This window comes from Talpa occidentalis, unplaced genomic scaffold (assembly GCF_014898055.3).
Source record: "Talpa occidentalis isolate TD23 unplaced genomic scaffold, MPIMG_talOcc4v2.1 talOcc4.2, whole genome shotgun sequence".
Lineage (NCBI taxonomy): Eukaryota > Metazoa > Chordata > Mammalia > Eulipotyphla > Talpidae > Talpa > Talpa occidentalis.
In genome coordinates, this window is record NW_023602073.1 from 42,839,203 (window position 1) to 42,854,305 (window position 15,103).

The 15,103-nt window shown below is 48.0% G+C and overlaps 1 protein-coding gene across 5 annotated transcripts; it reads left to right on the plus strand.

The window, feature by feature from the left end:
* The first annotated feature begins 310 nt into the window (after positions 1–310).
* Positions 311–15,088, plus strand: ATAT1 (alpha tubulin acetyltransferase 1). 5 transcript variants are annotated; one of them, XM_037519312.2, is made up of 13 exons: positions 311–430; positions 900–960; positions 1,074–1,165; positions 1,272–1,332; positions 1,459–1,572; positions 1,765–1,866; positions 9,012–9,057; positions 9,177–9,245; positions 10,803–10,874; positions 11,329–11,572; positions 14,143–14,222; positions 14,314–14,356; positions 14,700–15,088. In XM_037519312.2, the coding sequence occupies exons 1-13, from the start codon at positions 324–326 to the stop codon at positions 14,908–14,910; spliced, it is 1,302 nt and encodes a 433-aa protein (XP_037375209.1). In that variant the 5' UTR covers positions 311–323; the 3' UTR covers positions 14,911–15,088. The 5 variants fall into 5 exon arrangements, with proteins under 5 accessions (XP_037375209.1, XP_037375210.1, XP_037375211.1 ...); XM_037519313.2 differs by lacking the exon at positions 9,177–9,245; XM_037519314.2 differs by lacking the exons at positions 14,143–14,222; positions 14,314–14,356; positions 14,700–15,088 and adding an exon at positions 12,082–13,946.
* The last annotated feature ends 15 nt before the right edge of the window (positions 15,089–15,103 follow it).

A 15,103-nucleotide genomic window follows, 5' to 3' on the forward strand; every position in this document is an offset into this window, starting at 1 on the left:
CAGTGTTCCCACTCAACCTCGCCACCCCCCAGTTAAGGGCTAAAGGGTTGGAGAATGAGACTAGGCCTAGGGAAAAATGCGTTGCTATGGCACTCACTGCCACTGGGGATGGAGACGCGGGGCGTGGCCTTGCTGAAGGACAGCTGCTCTGGCTTGGAGACGGGTCTCCAGGGCCGCCTGCTAGGGTGCTGGGTGGGAGAAAAGGGATAGGGGGGCACCCCCACTAGGGGCGGGCATTGGGCTGAGGGCGCGGAAAAGAAGACTCCGAAGGGCGGGGCGGAAGTGACGCCTCGCGGGGCGGGTCCGGCCGCGCACAATGGGCCATGGAGTTCCCGTTCGATGTGGACGCGCTGCTCCCGGAGCGGATCACGGTGCTGGACCAGCACCTGCGGCCCCCAGCCCGCCGACCCGGAACCACAACGCCGGCCCGGTGACATCTCAAACCTGCCCCACGGCCCTTCTCCCCTGGTTCCTCTGGAAACCTGGCCCAGGCACCACGCCCCCTTCTCACTCTCTAGCGGCCGCTCCTTTTTATGTCCTGGCTCGCCCTTTTGGTGACCCTTCACCTCAGACCCAGTGGGGTTGATACGTGTTTGGATCTGTGACCATTCACCTCCAGGCCCAGTATGTGGTCCCAACCAAAGGATGTGGTTGCCCGGACCGTCCTGACTCCCCATAAGAATCTCTAGGGAGGCGGGAGTGTACCAGGCTGACAGGAGGTGCGGCTTCAGGTTGGGTCCCGGGGGTGGGGTGGAAACCAGAGAGGAGGACACCAAGGTAAAGTCACAGAGCCTTAAGTCCTGAACCTAGATTTGGATTGGGGCTCAGGTTTCCAGGGGGTCTTTGCCTAGCGACCCTCTAATTCAGCACCTGACTTTTTATCTCCTTTCTTTTTATAGTATTGATCTGCAGCAGCAAATCATGACTATTGTAGACGAACTGGGCAAGGCTTCTGCTAAGGTACTGTGGAGTCTTTAGATGGAGTAAAGGGGAGGCCTCTCTGGGGACAAGATAAGGAGGCCTGTGTCTTTTGGAAGGGACCTGCAGAAAGTCTGTCTTCTCCTCTCTGGCAGGCCCAGCATCTTCCTGCTCCCATCACTAGTGCGTCGAGGATGCAGAGTAACCGCCACGTCATGTATGTGCTCAAAGACACTTCAGCGCGACCGTGAGTGCCAGATGCTCTTCTGTTGTACTTAATTCCTCTCTCCCCCAGCCCTGCTCTCTCTTTTCGACCTACCATTTCCAGCTGGTTCATTTTCCCCATCCTACAGGGCTGGAAAAGGAGCCATTGTTGGCTTCCTCAAAGTTGGATACAAGAAACTCTTTGTACTGGTAAGTGTTACGAGAAATTGAATTCCTGTGCCTTGGTTCCTGAGAACAAGAAGATTGCGTGGAGATTGGCTGGAGGTGGCAACGTGTCTGGGTCCTCAAAGGTATTTGTTGTTCTTCACTTGTTAGGATGACCGGGAGGCTCACAATGAGGTAGAACCATTGTGCATCCTAGACTTTTACATCCATGAATCACTTCAACGCCATGGCCATGGGCGAGAACTCTTCCAGCATATGTTGCAGGTATCACTTATCTCTTCATCAGTCTGTCCAAAATGAGATCAAAGACCCTTTTCCCTAAAACCTTCCAGAGTCCATGCATCCCACCCTCCAGCCCCCATGGTCCCATATCCTCCCATTCCCTCCCCAGGCTCACGGGTTTCTCTTGGCATGCTCTCTCCACATCTCCTACCCTGAGTCTCCTGTTCCCTGCAGAAGGAGCGAGTTGAACCACACCAACTAGCCATTGACCGGCCCTCACAGAAGCTACTGAAGTTCCTGAATAAACACTACAACCTAGAGACCACAGTTCCGCAGGTTAGAGATTTCAGAGGGTGTAGCCTTGCTGAGTGACCCCATCAAATTTATTATCTGGGGACAAAAAAGGGGTACCTTCCAAGGACTCCATATTCCCCATTATGTGTGATTTTCCTAAGCTCTCTTTCATTTATGGTATCATCTTTCATCATCTTTCATCATCTTTTCATCTTTCATTCATCTATTTTGAGTCTTCATGTATTTTGTACACCTGATAATGTTTGTGCACTGAATATAGCCAGCTCACTTCCTTGCATAGGCCACTCTGTAATCAATCAACGTTTAAAAGCCCAGAATAGGGGCCTCCCTGGTGGCACAGCAGGTTGAGCGCTGCGCTGTGAAGCTGTCCTCAGCCTCTGCAGTGCAGGCTCGATCCCGGCCTGCCAGGGACATACCCACATGGCGCGGTAGACTTCTGCTCACCCGATGCTCCCTTCAGCAGTGTATTTCGGTCAGTCTGCCTATCAGCCTCTGGTGAATTCTCTCACCCTCCCGCACATCTGGCCTGTACACCAGTTCTTGAATAAATAAATAAATCTTTAAAAAAAATAAAATAAAAGCCCAGAATAATATACAATCCCTGACCTCAGGGAGCTTTGGTTTAAAATAGGAAGGTGGTTTGTTAAAAAATGTAATATAATGTTAACTAATGCTGCTAGTCATTCAACAAATATTTATTGAGCACCTGACACTGTTCTCTGGGCACTAGGAATATTTATTCAACAAGACAGATAAAAGCCTATTGTTGGGCTTATGTTCTAATTGGGGAGCCAACATAATTAACAATTATATGCTATGGTTGATCATGATAAGTGCTCTGAAAAATGAGAACAAGCCTGGGAGTGCCGCGGTGGGATGGGAGTGTGTGGGATTGCAACTTTTAGTGGGATAAGCATGGAAGGCCTCACTGAGAAAGTGTTATTGAGCAATAACTTACAGGTGAGAGCGAGAATCGACTATACCTGGGAGGAGAGCATCCTAGGCAGAGAGAATGGCTAGTGCACAGGCCGTGAGGGGAGAGGGCGCCTGCTTGAGTGAACTGTCTGATGTGCCTAGAGCAGCATGAGGTGGGGGTGGGGCAGTGGTAGATGAGGTCAGTCACAGCAGTGACAAAGAAGAAAGGCATTTCAGGCCTAACAGGCAAAGACTTTGACTTTTACTCTAAGTGAAAAAAGCAGAGCTGGGCCTCCCCGGTGGCACAGTGGTTGAGCGCTGGGTTGTGAAGCTGCCCGCAGCCTCTGTAGCACCGGTTCGATCTCCGGCTGCTCCCCGGCCACCGAAGGAGGGTCCCACATGGCGCGCAGACCTCTCCTGCCGCCCGCTGCTCCCCTCAGCAGTGTACTTGGGTCCTTCTGCCTGCTCTGCTCCCCGCTCTGGCTCTGGTGAATTCTCTCACCCTCCCACGCTTCTGACTATACACAGTGTTTGTATAAATAAATAAAAATAAATCTTTAAAAAAAAAGAAAGAAAGAAAAAAGCAGAGCTATCACAGGCATTTGAGCAGTGGGGTGATATGATCTGATTTACATTTAATCAAACCACTTTGTTGAGAATAGAAGTAGCAGAGCAAGGCAGAAGTAAGTAGTCCAGTTAGGAAGCAACAATCCCCGTGAAAGATGGTGTGACTCAGACCAAGATGGTAGCAGCAGGGGTGGTAAGGAGTAGCCAAATTTTAAATATTTTGAAGTTAAAGCAATTAAAATTTCCTGATAGGTTATATGTGGGGAAGAGGTAGTTAAGAAAGCCCCAGAGTTGTTGGCGTGAGCAGTGAGAAGGACAGTGTTGCATTAACTCTGATGGTAAGTGGAGCAGTTTTGGGGGAAATAGTAGGAATCCACTTTGATTATGTTAATTGGAGAGGTCTGTGATAAGTCTGTGTTGAGTGTTGAGTGGCTAGCTGGGTACTTCTTTGGGAGTTGAGACAAAAGGTTTGGATGGGGAGTTTTCAGCATGCGTGCAGTATCGAAAGCAGTGAGGATATCACCAGGGAGTGACTATAGAGAAGTTGGCTCAGGCACTTGAACCAGTGGACACTCTTTTAAGAGATCGAGGAGGAGAGGTAGAAGTGCAGCTAAGGAGTTACTGGTGAAATAGATGAAAATTTACAAGGTGACCTGGAAAGCCAGTGGAGAAAGTGTTTCACGGATGAAGGAATGGTTACTGAGTCAAACGCTGCTATCATTGAGGTGAGAGGAAGTCTGGGAAGTGACTGCTGGGTTTACATGCCTGCGGGTCCTGACAGTGATTTTGGTGCAGTGGCAGGTGGAAACCTGATAATGAATGTGTTTAGGGAAATGAGAAGCCAAGAACTGGACATAGTAAGAATAGGTCTCTCTTAAATGCAGTTTGAAGAGGAACCAAGAAATAGAGCACAAGTAGAGGGGGAAGTGGATCAAGCCAGGGTTCATTCTTTCCACTGGAAGATCTAACGCATAAGACTCAGTTGAGAGAAAACCATGTCAGAGAATGTGGGGAGAACTGCTGAAACGGTGTCTGTGAGTGGGCAGGAAGGGTTGGGATTGGGGTGACATGTTAGCCTTGGGGAGGAGCAGGGATGTGACTCCATTGTAACATGATTTGATTGATGTGATTACAGAGGAGGCATAAGGATGTGGGGTAAAGAAAGCCTTGTCTTATGTTTCGTCTTGAGAAGTGTCTGGGGACTGAGTGGGCGGGCCAGAATGCCTTTCATGTGGAGGAACCAGCATGAGCAAAGACAGGAAAACACTACCTACCTTTCTGGGCACTGCAAGCAGTTAGGTGTGGCTGACTGCTGGCCTGTGCTTGTTGGGGGATGAGGGTGGGTGAGGAGACATTATGGCAGGTTCTCCTTAGCCTGTTCTCCACGGGTATGTTTCCATTTAGATGGCAAGAGTAGTGGAAGGAGCACAGTATTCAGCATCAAACGTGTTACCCAGGGAACTTGTAATAGCAGAGCAGTGTAGTGAAAATAAAATTGACTGTTTCATGAGTTCTCTGTAGTATGTATGCATTATCTCAGTGGGTCCTCTCACATCTCTTTAAGGTCTATGCTTTCTTTTAAATGTTAGATCAATGCTTTTTTTTTTTTAAGATTTTATTTATGCATACAAGAACTGGGGTGTAGTCCAGAGCTGTAGGGGGAAAGAGGATTTACCAGAGACAGAGTGGGAAGCAGAATAGGCGGATCAACTGAACTACACTGCTGAGGGGAGCAGCGGGTGAGATAGGAGAGGTCTGCTCCATGTGGGTAGCTCCCTGGCTAGGGATCAAACTCATGCTGCTGTGGCTGGTGGTAGCTTGATAGTACTGAGACTTCAACCCCTGCACCAGGGAGGCCCAGAGGTCTGTGCTATTTTTGACCCCATTTGGGGTTTATACAGATTAGATTAGTCATTTGACCAAGTCCACACTGTTAAAAAGTATAGAGTTCACATTTGAACCAAAGCCCCCTCTTCATGGCTACACAGTATACCTGGCTGCAGCTAGAATCAAGATTCTGGGGTTTGAGGGCCTCTCTGGTACTATGGCCTGAGTTTGATCCCCAATCCCACCAGGGAGCTAACCCACAGGGTGCAGCAAACCTCTCCTATCTCGCCTGCTCCCCTCAGCAGTGTATTTCAATATATCGGCCTGTTCTGCTCCCCACTGTCTCTGGTAAATCCTCTCACCTCCCCCCGCCCCCCACACCTCTGCCCTACACCCCAGTTCTTCTACACAAAAATAAATCGAAAATCTTTAAAAAAAAAAAAAGAGAGAGCAAGATTGTCTGGAGCTTGAGGCCCATCTAGCCGCTTATAGCTACTTCACTTTTGGCAAGTAGGTCTTCACGTCTTTCCTCCCTCCCTCCATGAAAAAAGTTTAATACAAAATTCAAAATTCACGTAAATGATAAGTGATCAAAATCAAAGATCTTTGTCTTGATAAGGATTCACGTCTTGTATTTTCTTTAACTTATCTTGCTGTTTCCCTCTTTCCCCACCCCCTGCTTTTCTGTTACTTTCCCCCATCTGTCCAGTCTTGGTTATATTGACCCATCCCTTTCTATCCTCCCACGCCCCACCAGTGATTTACTCCTACACAAGCTAAGATGGCTGCTATTAAACTGTTTAACTTTGCAGACTTTCACTTTTAAAATAGTAACTCCAAGGATTGTTGGGCAGGCCAAATTGAATGTGATAATAAAATAAAATCACTCTCAAATGATCAATAACTCGATTATGGAAGTGGCCTTCTGTCCTCCAGCATATCTTTCCCCGATAGCTGCTACTTAAATCTTAGATTTGATGGGGGGAAAAAATCTAACTTTTCCTTATTATTTGTAGAATTAAGCCATTTGGCCTCATGAAGGTGTTTTGTTTTGAGGTTTTGGTTTTGATTTTGGTTTTGTTGGTTTGGGGTGTCTTGCTTTCCCTGTCATTCTGTCCATTATGTCTCCATTACCCTGGAGCCTGAGAGAACTTAAAAGTTGAGTCAGGATTTTTTGTGTGTGTATGTGTGGAAGAACTGGGGTATAGGCCAGAGGTGTTGGGGGTGAGAGGATTCACCAGAGACCGAGTAGGGAGCACTACAGGCCAATTTACTGAAATACACTGCCAGGGGGAACAGTGGGCACGACAGAAGAGGCCTGCTGCCCCTATGTGGGTTAGCTCCCTCCCCAGGGATCGAACTCAGGCTGTAGCAGTGATAGCACTGAGCCTTAACCCCTAGGCCACCAGGGATTATTATTTTTTTTTTTTAAATTATTTATTTATACAATCACTGGGTACAGTCAGAAGTGCGGGAGGGTGAGAGAATTCACCAGAGCCAGAGCGGGGAGCAGAGCAGGCAGAAGGACCGAGGTACACTGCTGAGGGGAGCAGCGGGCGGCAGGAGAGGTCTGCATGCCATGTAGGACCCTCCTCCGGTGGCCGGGAGCAGCCGGGAATAGAACCGGCGCTGCAGAGGCTGCGGGCAGCTTCGCAACCCAGTGCTCAACCGCTGCGCCACCAGGGAGGCCCTCCAGGGATTATTAAATAATCAATTCCTCTTTCCCCAGCCCCTGTTAACCACTAATCTCTCTGTGAAGTAGCTTATTCTGGACATTTTATATAAATGGAATCATGATAAACAGTCTTTGTGTTTGGCTTTTACTTAGCATAATGTTTTCACAGGGTTCATCCAGTTTGTAGTACGTTACCAGATCTCATTCCTTTTTATGGTAGGATAATGTTCCATTATGTGGCTATACCACATTTTAGTCCATTTATCAACTGATATTTGATGGTTTCTGTTTTTTGACTGTTAGGAGTAATATGCTATAAGCATTCATGTGCAAGATATTTTTTAAGTTTTATTTATTTATGAATACTAGAACTGGGATGTAGGTCAGAGGTGCAGGAGTGAGGGGATGGGGAGGCAAGAGGATTCACCAGAGACACAGTGGGGAGCAGAACAGGCAGATCTACTGAAACATACGGCTGAGGGGAGCAGCGGGTGAAACAGGAGAGGTCTGCTGCACCATGTGGGTTAGCTCCATGGCGGGGAATCGAACTCAGGCCACATTTTTTTTTTTTTAATAGAGGCATGTTTTATTTATTTGTTTATTTGTTTGTTTGTTTTGTTTATACATGCACTGGGTACAGTCAGAAGCGCGGGAGGGTGAGAGAATTCACCAGAGCCAGAGCAAGGAACAGAACAGGCAGAAGGACCAAAGTACACTGCTGAGGGGAACAGCGGGTAGCAGGAGAGGTCTGCGTGCCATATGGGACCCTCCTCCGGTGGCCGGGAAGCAGCCGGGGATCGAACCGGCTCCGCAGAGGCCGCGGGCAGCTTCGCAACCCAGCGCTCAACCGCTGCACCACCGGGGAGGCCCTCAGGCCACTTTTTGAGGAACTGACATGCTATTTTGCCACAGTCACTGCAGTGTTTTTCACCTCCCCCCAGCAGTGAGGCTTCAATTTCTTGATAGCTATCTTAACAGGCATGAAGTAGCATGTCTTCTAGTTTTGATTTGCGTTTCCCTAATGACTCATGGTGTTGAGCATAATTTTAAATGCTTATGGACATTTGTATGTCAACTTTTAAGAAATGTTTATTCAAGTTCAGTGTCCATTTTTAAATTGTGTTCTCTACCCATGAGTTGGAAGAGTTCTTTATATATTTTAGATACAACAGTCATCAGATGTATGATTTGAAAATACTTTCTACTGTTTTGTGGGTTTCTTTTCATTTTCTCAGTGGTGTCTTCTGAAGTACAAAAGTTTTTACTTTTGATGAAGTTCAGTTTATTTTTTTTCCTTTCATTGCTTGTGTTTTGGTGTAATTTTATTTTTTATTAAATATTTATTTATGCATGCAAGAGCTGGAGTACAGGCGGGGGGGGGCAGGGATGAGAGGATTCATTAGAGACAGAGTGGGGAACAGAACAGGCAGATTGACTGAAATACACTGCTGAGGGGAGCAGCGGGCGAATCAGGAGAGGTCTGCTGTGCCATGTGTGTTGTTCCCTGGCCAGCTGGGGATTTGAACTCGTGCTGCAGTGTCTGCGGACACCTTCATAGGTTGTGTCTTAACCCCTTGTGCTACCAGGGAGGCCCTGTTGTAATTTTAAAGAAATCATTGCCTAATCTAAGGTCATAAAGATTTTGCCCTTATGTTTTCTTCTAAGAGTTTCTATTTTAGCTCTTACATTAGAACTTTGATCGATTTTTAGTGATTTTCTCTATGAAATGGGTTAGTGGTACAAATTCATTATCTTGTATGTGGATATTCAGTTGTCTAAGTACAACGGTTCTTTGACCATGCAGTGTTGCAAATCAATTGACCATAGATACATGAGTTTATTTCTATTGATAGATTTGCTTCATACCATTGGCCTATGTATCTATCCTTAGGCCTCACCATACCATTTTGATTACTATAGCTTTGTAGTAAGTTTTGAAATCAAGAAATGTGTGTATCCTTTTCCTTCTTTTTCAGAATTTTGACTATTCAAGGTCTGTTACAATTCCTTATCAACCTTAAGATCAGATTGCCAAGGTCTGAATTTTTTACTAAGTCTGTCAACAAGGAAGGCTGACTTTCATTCTATTCTGTTCACTATAGGTTATCTAGCATAGGATTCTATACCCACATGTTCTGAGTAGCAGAATGAACAACTGTATTTTGCTTGTTTCATATTATAGGTGAACAACTTTGTGATCTTTGAAGGCTTCTTTGCCCATCAACATCGTAAGTTTTTTCACCTTGTGTATGTTGGTCAAGTAGCTGGGGTGAGGGGAAGGAAAGAGGTGGATTCTTTCTCCCATTGGCCCCCTCACTCAGGGGCACCACCGCTTCCTTCCTCACAGGGCCCTCTGCTCCCTCTCTGAGGGCAACTCGACATTCTCGCGCTGCTGCAGTCGATCCTACGCCCCCTGGTAAAGCTGATTGGATGGGTGGACTGTAGTGACGTGATGGCTAGTTACTCTGGAGACCAGATCCAGCTCAGTGTGATATGTGGGCCATATTGGAGAATTCTAAAGCCACCCAAGTCTCTAGCACTTATTGCCCATTAGCCTTTGTCCTCAGGGGAGCTCGGTGCACTTGATACATGTCAACTAAGTTTTAACTAAGCAAGGGGAGCCTGTTTGATGATTAATGTTGATGGAGCCTCTTGTTGCTTTCAGGTCCATCAAAGTAGGCCGGAGTCACTTTGTAAACCCCTCAGTTTTCTGTCAGTGAGGGGAAGGCAAGTGCAGTCAGCTCTTCCATTTCCAGTCCAGAGAATAGTGACACAAATGGTCCAAAGCTTAAATACTTGTTTTAGAAGATAACACTCAGAATTTTTAATATTTCCAACTAAATAATGAAATTGATGTAGAGAAAGCAAACCGGAACTACTGAAATGCTGCCCAGGTTCCCCATTCCATCCTGTGTCCATCCTCACGCACACAGGCTCTCTGCTAATCTGAGCCCCACTCCTTCCTCTTCTCCATTGCCTCCCAAAGGAGAAGCAAGCCTTCTGCTGGCTGCAGTGCAGTGCCTGCTTGTACAGAAAGGCACCTTTCCTGAGCTGGCTCTGTAGCTAGTTCTTATCTCCTTGATGAGAAAAGATGAGACTCAAAGAAAGGTCTGTTACCAGTTATCAGCTTCGACCAGTGTCAGACACTGAGAGGCATTTCACATGCACGGCTCCCTTTGGTTTCCCAAAGTTCCTGCTGACCTACAGGTTGTAAGAATGAGGGATGGTCAGCAAGGAAACTGAGCACTCAGGCCTGCCGGGGAGGGGTAAAGCTTAAATGGATCTCCTGAGAAGTCTCTAATTTGCCACACATGATGGAGAACCTCTTGCAGGAAAGGAAGAGGGAGCATGTAGAGAAGTGAGGGGGTAGGAGGCTGAGCTTAGGCAATCTGTTAGCTTCCCCCTTACTGTAACTCCCTTTACAGAGGTCTTGTTTTTTTCCTTTTTTCCCCCTATGAAAACTTAAATCTCCCATCTTTACACTTATGGAGAGGCCCAAACCCAACCTCCCCTGACCTCTTCAAAGCAATTCCTGATTAACCAAGGGCTTTGTCCGTCTCATCTAGAGAGATCTGGGGTCCTCATTGGCCCGGCTGGGACCATTCCACTGCCCCAGCATCCTAGGGGCCCTGACAGCACCCACTGACAGTAAGAGCTCACCTGCCTTGGCTGCCCTTCTCCTGCATTTCCCAGGCCCAGAGTCTCCCCCTGGAGCTTTCCCCCTGACTCTGCATTCAGCCTGCTCCTTCTGGCTCTGCTCAAAAGTGCACCAGCATTCCCCCCAGATTCCCTCCTGGTATGATGGCATTGCCACAGAGCTGCTTCTGCGATGGAGCTGAACTCTCCTTCCCCAGGAGGAGCTGTAATGTCAAGAAGCAGAGGCTGGGGTCATGGGGGGAGTGGCTGGGAGGGGAGGGTGTGCAAAGTGTGTCTCCTCTGATGCTGACCTTGCCTGTGTCCCTTCCACTGCCAGCTCCAGCAAGGAAACTCCCACCCAAAAGAGCAGAAGGCGACATTAAGCCATACTCTTCCAGTGACCGAGAATGTAAGAGGGCTGCATGGGTGTCTGGGCCTGGGGGGGGGAGGGGCTTTAACCCAGGGGAAGGGGCTGTTCTCTCTCAAGGCTCTGATTTCTCTTTTTTCTACCCTGATATATATTTTTTTTAAGATTTATTTATTTATTTATACAAGCACTGGGTACAGTCAGAAGCGTGGGAGGGTGAGAGAATTCACTAGAGCCAGAGCGGGGAACAGAACAGGCAGACTGACGAAATACACTGCTGAGGGGAGCAGCAGGCGCAGCAGGAGAAGTCTGTCACACCATGTGGGACCCTCGCTGGTGGCTGGGGATCGAACCGGTGCTGCCGAGGCTGCAGGCAGCTTCGCAGCCCAGCGCTCAACTGCTGCGCCACCAGGGGAGGCCCTCTACCCTGATTTTTGCTGTTGACTCTTCCCTCTCCATTTTCTTCTGTCTTGCTCTATATTCTCTTTTCCCCAAGTCCTGAAGGTAGCTGTGGAGCCTCCTTGGCCCCTAAACAGGGCCCCCCGCCGTGCAACACCTGCAGCTCACCCACCCCCTCGCTCCAGCAGCCTGGGGAACTCTCCAGAACGGGGTCCTCTCCGCCCCTTTGTGCCAGAGCAAGAGCTGCTGCGGTCCCTGCGCCTCTGCCCCCCTCACCCCACTGCCCGCCTTCTGCTGGCTACCGACCCTGGAGGCAGCCCAGCACAACGTCGCCGCACCAGGTAATAGCAGCTGGAGGGTTAGGGAGCCTCAAGACTGTCAGAAGGTATTAGAAATGGCAGGGGACAATTTGAACCCTTTAGCAAGGTGAAGCAATAGGACAGGAGGACTAGAGAGTCTGAAAATCTTCAAAGAATATATTGGAAAATATTTTGGGGAGTGTTTTGGAAATACAATAAAAGAGCAGGTAGGATTTTATATGGAGTTTAGGGACTGTAGTTTAAAGTGGATTGGGAAGAAGCATAGGAGGAACAATACATTGAGGAGGGAACTGAGCCTCTAAGGTTGAGGAGATCATGCTTTAATACACTGGGAATGGGCAGTGCCTCGGACACAATTGGGGGAGCTCCTGGCTCCAGGTCAGTGCCTTGAGTGGCAGGAGCCCATCCCAGCAGGCAGAGCGGGTGTCTCCTTTATTTGTCTTCCTGGCTTTCTCTTCACCTGACTTCTGTTTTTCTCTCTTCCCCCATTTTCCCTCTCCCTTTCTCCTGTCCATGCCATCACTCCATAGCTCCCTTCCACGCTCTGATGAAAGTCGATACTGATAGACAGCTAACCCCCAGCTCCTTGGGAGAACTGGGTGTGCAGAGACCCCGCTCCCTGAGAACCCCAGACCCACTCTTTATCCCCAGGATCCAGTGGAACCTGACAGAACCCATAGGATTTCCCCCTTCCCTTTTCTTGGACAACTGGGTGGTCAGGATCCCAGATGGCCTACTACTTTGTAGCTTTTCCCACCGTAGAAAGCTCCCCCTTATCTCTTAACTTGGGCTCTGAACACTTCCACAGACAGCCCAATTCGCTGCTAAACCCCTTGAGCAGCTCATTCTGTTTACCCAGAGAAGCACACACTTGCTTGCTGTCAGACTCTAGAACACCATGGAAAGTCCCAGGGCCTCCTCTACTAGGCTGACCTTTTAAGGAGTCTTGTCCATGGAATATATACCGTATTCCCTCTAGTGTCTACTGGTAGCTCCAGTACTGCTTTGTGCTGCCTACTATACTTAACCTTTCAGTCTGCCCATGCCAGCCAATGAGCTCTGCTTCAGAGCAGTCCAGTTAGGTAGGACAGGGACTTACCAGCTCCCCAAAGGGATCCAGTCAACATTGCCAAACTCTTCATTTCCATGTTTTCTGTATTTGTCAGGGAGCCCCTAAGCTGGTGTCTGTTTTGGGGTTCTAAAAGACTCATCTCCCTTCTAAAGACACCTCTTCCCCCAGATCCAGATTCTGTGAGGATGTCTGTCTCTTGGCAGTAGATCCCAGCTAAGTACCCTAGCCAGGTTTCAGAAGATAAGCCTGAATCTCAAGGATCTATTAACTCCTGGAATACCCTCTCACCATCACTCCCCCAGTGGCTAGATACTGATAGATTCCTGTCTTGTGAGATTGTTTTGAGATGGGGGTACACCTCCTCTCACCTTCCTTTTTTCTTCCCTCCATGGTAAGAACCTTCTTCCCTGTTCCAAACCTTGGATAGAACATCCTTTCCCCTCCCCACCTTCTGAGTGTGTGGTAGATCAGGTTCCCCAAGTGTTCCCCCCAAATCCTTGGGAGCAGGATCTCCCTCTCTCCCAACACCCTTTCTCATTCTTCTCTCCAGTGTTGTCTGAATCAAGTGTGAATTCTTTTGTGTTTTTTAAATTGAAATTTTCAATGAAAAACAAACAAAAAAACTTTGTCTCAGCCTCGTCTATGCGTCACTCCTTATTTTCCTGGGATTTTAAGACCTCTATCCCCCTCACTTTCCTCACGTCTGGGATCTTCAGATCTTCCAGCAAGCTCAGAGCTTCCCTTGCCGGCTCTGGTGTGTCTATTCCCATATTCATTTCTGGATCTTCTCCTGCAGATTCTGTCACTGGATCCCTCTCTATTGCTCCTGTGTCTGCTGCTCCCCATTCCCTCCAGAAGCCACAAGCTCTCCTCAGTGACTTCTATCTTTACCCCAAGCCAGTCCTTGCCAAGATGTTAAGGAATATCAACATCTCTGGGATCCATTCATTGCCTCACCACCCAATAATAATCCCCTACTCATTCCCTGGATTCCTCCCACTAATTTCCTGCTGTCTGCTCCACTAAACCCTTAGGCCTCTCTCAAGACAATCTTACCTCTGTTCAGAGCCCAACGATCTGTCACCTCTGCTTCAAAATCTTTCCTTTTCCTCCTAAATTCAGCCTCACCACTCCCTATTTCTCTCTGGTCTGAGGTATCCTGTCATTACAGTAGCTGTGTTTTCCAAACCAAACATCAGGGCACCTGGTGCAACAGATTCTTTCGGCCTCCCTTGTGAGTCTGTTTTTATGACATGATTTGGATCACACTTAACCTTATGTTTAAACCACTGCTTCCACTAGAAGTAAAGCAACAAATCAGGACTGCTCCAGAAAATCTTGGGGTATAAAATGAGCTTCCCTTTAGTGGGACATAATTTAGATTGAAATTGAAGCCCCATAGCAACAATAATTGCCCTTTCTTTTTGTTCCTGTGCTATTCCTTTTTGTTCCTCCTCTCCATACCCACTCATCTTTCATCCTGTGGCCTCTTCCCCATCATCTCCCATTTCTCCTACAGGGGGACTCCCCCAGGGCTGGTAGCCCAAAGCTGCTGCTACAGCCGCCACGGGGGGTTGAATTCCTCATTCCCCAGTACAGGTAAGTATTCATCCCTCCTTACACCCAAATCAAGTAGGCCATATTCACTACCTCGCCAGTGCTCCCACGCACATGCCTGATATTTCCACAGGCAATCAAGAATTGAAGCAGGGGGAACAGGAAAGAGAGAATAGGTGAGGTCTGAGCCCCTCTTCTAAGAGCCTTCCACCATCTCTGACTCCTTTCCTAACATCACCCTCAGCTACTCACTCCTGCCAGTCCTCACTCTCTCAACTGGACACCAGCTCCTCCCACAAATCCTAACATCTACAACCCTCTTTCCCCATAGGTTCAACTCTTGCTTCCCTTTGGTGCTCTTGGAAGGGTTTCAAATAGGGACATAACACTAATGGCTCTAGCCTCATAGGCCTTGGGTCCTCCTCTACACAGGAGCTGGACAGGCCTTAAAGAGTCTGTGATATAATTGTCACTTTAGTACCCCTAAAACCTATTCTCCATCTCCCTCCCAACTACCAGGTGTTCCAGTGAGGAGCAGGTCTTGTCACAGGACGGGTCTGGAGAGGAACCCATACATACAGTTCCTCCACAGGCCCAAACCCAGACACAGGCCCAGGCTCAGGCCCAGGCTCAGGCTGCATCTGCCCAGTCCTGGACAGTGAGTGGCGACATGTTCAACGCAAGGTTCATTCGAAATTTGCAGGAACGTCGCAGCACTAGGCCTTGGTGACCACGGTCTCGTCTCACACCTTCAAAGTCAGTATTATTTTTCTCTCACTACAGCACCTAGATAAAGCCAGCCCTCATAATGGATATTCATTCACTCATTCATTCATTTGACAGGCTCACTGGTGCCAAATCATTTGTATTTTATTTTTAAGCAGACCAATAAAAGTATTTATTTTTATCACGAGTTATTGAAA

Excerpts from the sequence above, each read along its gene's own strand:
- ATAT1 (XM_037519312.2), top strand. The coding sequence starts at position 324 with ATGGAGTTCCCGTTCGATGTGGACGCGCTGCTCCCGGAGCGGATCACG. Across the intron at positions 431-899 it reads GGAACCACAACGCCGGCCCG|TATTGATCTGCAGCAGCAAA; the intron begins GTGACATCTCAA and ends TTCTTTTTATAG. Across the intron at positions 10,875-11,328 it reads CTCTTCCAGTGACCGAGAAT|TCCTGAAGGTAGCTGTGGAG; the intron begins GTAAGAGGGCTG and ends CTTTTCCCCAAG.